The 5,779-nt window shown below is 64.4% G+C and overlaps 2 protein-coding genes across 3 annotated transcripts in view; both read left to right on the top strand.

Annotated features, from left to right (window-relative positions):
* Entpd2 (ectonucleoside triphosphate diphosphohydrolase 2) overlaps positions 1 to 4,932 on the top strand; it is a 5,909-nt gene extending 977 nt beyond the window's left edge. The window contains exons 1-9 of one of the 2 annotated variants that reach the window (XM_033759087.1): positions 55 to 107; positions 801 to 918; positions 1,417 to 1,567; positions 1,704 to 1,863; positions 1,946 to 2,173; positions 2,524 to 2,778; positions 2,862 to 2,981; positions 3,722 to 3,856; positions 3,940 to 4,932. In XM_033759087.1, the coding sequence (XP_033614978.1) occupies positions 840 to 918; positions 1,417 to 1,567; positions 1,704 to 1,863; positions 1,946 to 2,173; positions 2,524 to 2,778; positions 2,862 to 2,981; positions 3,722 to 3,856; positions 3,940 to 4,143 (1,332 nt within the window). In that variant the 5' untranslated portion in view covers positions 55 to 107; positions 801 to 839 and the 3' untranslated portion in view covers positions 4,144 to 4,932. Of the gene's footprint in view, positions 1 to 54; positions 108 to 800; positions 919 to 1,416; positions 1,568 to 1,703; positions 1,864 to 1,945; positions 2,174 to 2,523; positions 2,779 to 2,861; positions 2,982 to 3,721; positions 3,857 to 3,939 lie in introns of those variants that run through there. The other variant, XM_010608818.3, reaches the window with a different exon arrangement.
* Npdc1 (neural proliferation, differentiation and control 1) overlaps positions 4,662 to 5,779 on the top strand; it is a 6,599-nt gene continuing 5,481 nt past the window's right edge. Inside the window, exons 1-2 of the mRNA XM_010608955.2 lie at positions 4,662 to 4,764; positions 4,913 to 5,077. Of these exons, the coding sequence (XP_010607257.1) occupies positions 4,662 to 4,764; positions 4,913 to 5,077 (268 nt within the window). The remainder of the gene's footprint in view (positions 4,765 to 4,912; positions 5,078 to 5,779) is intronic.

Raw genomic sequence — 5,779 nt, 5'->3', positions numbered from 1 at the left:
GCAGCAGCACCCTTGGCTGCCCGTACCGTTAGAGGCGCGCGAGGCTGGGCCCTCCTGTTTAGGACCCGCGCTGGGGACCGGGACCCCTGACCCGGGTGCCCCTGACGGTGTGGGTCAAGTCCTGCAGCGGGCTTGGCCTTGGCGGGGTGACCCTGGCTGACTCCATGGGGAGCGGGGCGCTTGTGTAATTAACCCCTAGGTGCTGTGCTGGATGTGGGGGGCATGGAGATCCCTGCCTTGTGAGCTCGAGGATGGGGAGCAGGGAGGGGACCCTGGACCTCCCTGGGCCTTGCAGAGTCCCCAGGTTGCAGGACAGGAGCAGCGGGGTGGGCTCCATTCTTGGCCCTTGGGCAGATGCTGAGCTTGCTGGTCTGTGAGGAGGTCCACACAGCACCCTGGCTTCACACGCCCCACCTCTCCCCGCCCCAGCTTTGAGGCCCAGGGAGGCTGGTGGGTTGGAGCAAACACAGCCTTTAGTTTAGGTCAGGGCAGGGTGAGCAGAGGAGAAAGGAAGGTGGAGTGGGCTCCTCAGTCCCAGACCTGGTCTTCCTGGGACCCCCTGACCTTGGCACAGCCCCACAGGGCCCCTGGCAAGTGGCTCTCTGGCAGCCTGCCAGGCCGGTTTGAGGAAAGGAGAGGGGACCACTAGGGTCACCTGCACCCACATCACCACATTGTCACCGAGGCTGCTCTTGGCTCTCCGAGCTTCGGCAAGACAGGAGGGTACAGAGCTGGGACGGCTAAGGGGTGGGGCTGAGGGTGCCCGGGCCCCTCAGGCTGACACCCTACCGCACCCCCAGTATGGCATTGTGCTGGACGCTGGCTCTTCACACACATCCATGTTCATCTACAAGTGGCCAGCAGACAAGGAGAATGACACAGGCATTGTGGGCCAGCACAGCTCCTGTGATGTTCAGGGTAAGGCCCCGTCCTGGACACCCACTCCCTGGAGGGTCTCGGTCTTGCAGCTCTGTTTGCGGTTCGGTGGGACTTGCTCCAGGCAGGGGCTGCAGAGAGGCCAGGCCCTTGCACCGGGGGCTGTGGCAGTGTGTGTTCCAGAAATGTAGCCGCAGGTGGAAATGCAGGGTTGGGCCTTGCCCAACCTGAGCCTCACCTCTTTGCCCAGGGGAACAGGAGGGGCTTGGAGGGCCTGGTGTGCTCACCAGGCAGTCCCCTGGGAGGTTAGGCTGCTTGACAATGCCCAGTGCTTTGTCCTGGCACCTGTGCCCACACCCACCCACAAGCGGCAGCCTCAAAGACGGGGTGGCGTGAGGTCCTTTTGTCTGTGAGCGGGGTGTCTCTGGGCTGAAGCTGGGAAGACATGTCTGAGCTGGTTGGGAGCCCGAGACTGCAGCCAGGACTCCGCTGTGCCTGGGGACTGTCACCGGGGCTGGCTCATCTGCCTCCTCCCTGCAGGTGAGGGTATCTCCAGCTATGCAGACGACCCTTCCAAGGCAGGACAGAGCCTGGTGGAGTGCCTGGAGCAGGCCCTGCGGGATGTACCCATGGAGAGACACGCCACCACGCCCCTGTACCTGGGCGCCACGGCAGGCATGCGCTTGTTGAAGTGAGTGAGGTCCCTGGCCTTGGCCTGGGCGCTGAACGCCCTCGGGGCCAGCCCCTCATTCAGGAGACCCAAGCACCCCACAGTCAGATTGCGGCTTGCTGTGGAGAAGGCCCCTCAGAGTCCTCCTGTCCCACAGCCTAACCCATCCAGAGGCCTCAGCCAGTGTGCTGGCTGCAGTGACACAGACGCTGACCCGGTACCCTTTTGACTTTCGGGGGGCACGCATCCTGTCAGGCCAGGATGAGGGCGTGTTTGGCTGGGTGACCACCAACTATCTGCTGGAGAACTTCATCAAGGTGGGCTTTGCAGTTGGCCCGGGCAGCAGGGAGCCAGGGCACAGGCCCCTGTCCTTGTCTGACCCATCTCCACTCTTCACAGTATGGCTGGATGGGCCGGTGGTTCCGGCCAAGGAAGGGCACCTTAGGGGCCATGGACCTGGGAGGTGCGTCCACCCAGATCACCTTTGAGATGACTAAGCCAGCTGAGGATCCCGCCAGCGAGGTCCACCTGCGTCTCTATGGCCAGCGCTACCGAGTCTATACCCACAGCTTCCTCTGCTATGGCCGAGACCAGGTCCTCCAGAGGATGCTGGCCAGTGCCCTCCAGGTGCCTCTCCAGCCCAGGGCACCCCCACAACACTGTGCCCTAGGGCAAGGGCAGGGAGGGTGTGAGAGGAACAGGGGCTGAGGCCCCCAGAAGGGCTTGGCTTCTGCTGGAAGGATAAGGGGGAGGGACTTGCATGCATAGGATCTGGTGGTGGCTGGGGGCCTGGAGAAAGGAGGGCCTGGGATGCCTGGCCAAGGGATAAGATTTTTGTCCAGCGGGCAAGGGGAGCCATAGATTGCTCCTGAGCACAAAAATGATAGCATCCAAATTGGACTGCGGGAATTCATCAGAGTAGACTTCTGGGGCGGAGTGAGGGTGGTGCCAGCTGCATTCTGCTTCTCTCTCTCCAGACCCACCACTCCCACCCTTGCTGGCCACAGGGTTACTCCACCCAAGTGCTGCTTGGGAATGTATACCAGTCACCCTGTACCCAGGCTCAGCGGCCCCAGGCCTTCAACAGCAGCGCCAGGGTCACTGTGTCGGGCACCGGCGATCCCAAACTCTGCCGCAGCCTCGTGTCAGGGCTTTTCAACTTCTCCTCTTGCCCTTTCTCCCAGTGCTCCTTCAATGGGGTTTTCCAGCCCCCTGTGGCTGGGAGCTTCGTCGTGAGTCCCGGCACCAGGAGTGGGTGTGGGTGTGGGCTGGGGAAATGCCGGGGCCAGCTTCAGGGTGCCTGTGACCCCTACAGGCCTTCTCTGCTTTCTACTACACGGTGGACTTCCTGAGGACTGTCATGGGGCTGCCCACGGCCACTCTGAAGCAGCTGGACGCTGCCGCGGTGACCACCTGCAACCAGACCTGGGCTGAGGTGAGGCTGCTCCTGCTCTTCAGGCCTCAGGGAGTGCTGGGCAGCGGCCTCTCACCTGCCCAGTCCTGTGGGTTCCAAACCTCTCAACGCATTCTGTGCTTGGGGCCACCAGGCCAGACTCTAGAGTGGCGGCTTAGCCGTGTTGAGAGCCAGGTGATCTGCACCTTCCTTGAGGCCTGGCCCTGCCTACAGTGAAGACCAGGAGGGCAGCATGAACAGAGAGTGCACACATGGCTGTGACCGAGTGGGGAGCATGGAGGGTGACTCACACGCACCCAGAGTTAGAGCAGGCCATGGGCAAGGAGGAGCTGAAGGCTGCCCCAGGCCCGGGTTTATAGCTCCTGCCACTGGCGGGACATTGGTGCCAAGTAGGAAAGGCGAGGCACCTGACACCTGAGATTGCGGTCCTCAGGGAGGAGGAGCGATGCGACAGCCCGCCTGCCACCCGGTGCCCATTCTCAGGGGAGGGGTGAGGAGAGGGGGCCGTGCTCAGCCTGGAGCTCCTGTTTCCCTGGCCCATGCCCCCGCAGGGCCACCCTGTTCCCCTGGAGTCTGTTCCGGAGCTGGCTGGGGAGGGCCCACTCTGCCGTCCTCCGCGGTTCACCCCAGAGGGCTGTGGTGCTGTCCGTTGCCTCCTTGCGCAAGGTCTTGCTGCGGGCTTCCTGGCCTCAGTGGGGAGGACACGGCACCCTGCCAGCCACCTCTGGTCCCGGCCCAACGATCTCCCTCCTGTACCCCAGCTGCAGGCTCGGGCGCCAGGACGGAAGGCCCGCCTGGCTGATTACTGCGCCGGAGCCATGTTCGTGCAGCAGCTGCTGAGCCGTGGCTACGGCTTCGATGAGCGAGTGTTCAGCGGCGTGGCCTTCCAGAGGAAGGTGGGCGTGGGCGGGGCCTGAGGGGCGGGGCCTAGGCGGAGGGCTGGGCTTCCCGGAGGCTGAGGCCACGCTTCCACCCGCAGGCGGCGGACACTGCAGTGGGCTGGGCGCTGGGCTACATGCTGAACCTCACCAACATGATCCCCGCCGACCCGCCCGGGCTGCGCAAGGGCACCGCCTTCAGCTCCTGGGTGGTCCTCCTGCTGCTTTTTGCCGCCTTGGTCCTGGCCGCACTTGTCCTGCTGCTGCGCCGGGTGGGGACAACCAAGGCGCAGAACGTCATCTAGGGACGCGTGCGGGGGGAGTTGCCCGGGACGCTAGGCCGCAGCACCTCATTTCGTAGTACTCCACCCCACGGTACCCCGCTCCAGCACCCATGGGGGCCGCGGAACCCAGACCCTGCCACCCACTCCCACAGGGGTACTGGGTGGGCCAAAGGAGACCCGCACCCCCGCCCCAGAGTCCCCAGCATCCGGGCTTTGCCTTAACACTTCTCCTCTTTCAGGGGTGAGGGCCCCTCAGCCTGTGACTCAGAGCAGGATCTCCAGGGAGTGGGGCCTTTAAGGGGTCATCAGAGCCCTGGAGTCCTGGCCTGTCCTGGGAGGGCCAGAGCCCAGGGCAGAGCCTGCGTGTAAACATTTTGTAATAAAAGGCTTTTCCTAGAGCAGCAAAATGTGTTCACAGGGTGGGGCGGCTGTTGTTGCCTGACCTCCCTTGTCCAGCTGTGTTGGAATGCAGGCCTGCCCGGTCCCCAGGGTGCACACAGCTCTTCCGGCGTCCTTCCTGCCTGGGCTAGACCCGGGCAATGCGGGGCTTCCCTGCTTCGGGGTACAGGGACCTCCCCGAGTCCTTGAGCCGCCTCCTTCAGCCCAAGAGCCCCCACAATGACCCAGGCGGCCTAGAAGAGGGTAGGCCAGGGGAGGTGTGGTCCGGAGGTGACCCCCCAGGGCATCTTGATACCTTGCCCTGCCCCACCGGGGCGCTGAGATGGCGTCCTGCTCGCGTTTTTTCCAAAGCGGGAAGGCGTGGTCTTGGCGACTCCCTTCTCTTTCTGAGAATGCTCGAGCTGTTTGTGTGGTTACTGCCCCGTGTGTGTGGGCGGGCTTGCTTTGCTCGCCCCTCCACCCCCACATACCCTTCTGCGGGCCGCTTTGGAGTCTGAGACCCGCGGGCCGAGAGGAAGCGCCGGGCTGGAGTCTCAATCTGGCTCTCTTGGCCGAGGTGAGATGAGGGTTTTAGGGGTGCTGGCTGTACGCCCAGGGGACGGCAGGTGAGAGGCGAGAGAGGGATTCTAGGTGCCGACGTCGTCGGACTCTCGGGAGCTAAATCGGCCACTTGGGACTGTGACCACCTTGGACAGCTCCCAGCCGGTTTCCGCACCAGCTCCAGGTCACTCTTGCCCCCTGGCGGACTCGTTCGGGATCCAACCTGAGTAGGCGTCGGGGGCGGTCTAGTTCTGCGTCTGTTTGCGTACAGTTGCCTCTGCGTGGCCCGCCTGCACCTGCTCGCCCTTGTTTATCCACGGGCGACGTGTCCCCGATCCCCAAGGCTTACACCCCAACCCAGGCAGAGGCTCCGTTCCAGGGGGGTGGGAGCGAGGGTGGCAATCCGACCGCGGAGAGGGGAGGAGGGGCGCGTCCTGGGGAGCCCGACCCAGGCCAGCCCCAAGCCAGGTCCCGGGTGAGCGAGGCTGCAGAAGCCGGAGGCGCAGAGGCGTATCCACGGGCGACGTGTCCCCGATCCCCAAGGCTTACACCCCAACCCAGGCAGAGGCTCCGTTCCAGGGGGGTGGGAGCGAGGGTGGCAATCCGACCGCGGAGAGGGGAGGAGGGGCGCGTCCTGGGGAGCCCGACCCAGGCCAGCCCCAAGCCAGGTCCCGGGTGAGCGAGGCTGCAGAAGCCGGAGGCGCAGAGGCGCGGAGAG

This window comes from Fukomys damarensis, unplaced genomic scaffold (genome assembly GCF_012274545.1).
Source record: "Fukomys damarensis isolate Sample0158 unplaced genomic scaffold, DMR_v1.0_HiC HiC_scaffold_36, whole genome shotgun sequence".
Classification (NCBI taxonomy): Eukaryota; Metazoa; Chordata; class Mammalia; order Rodentia; family Bathyergidae; genus Fukomys; species Fukomys damarensis.
Note: the sequence above shows the minus strand (reverse complement) of the source record. Positions and strands in the feature narration are given on the sequence as shown.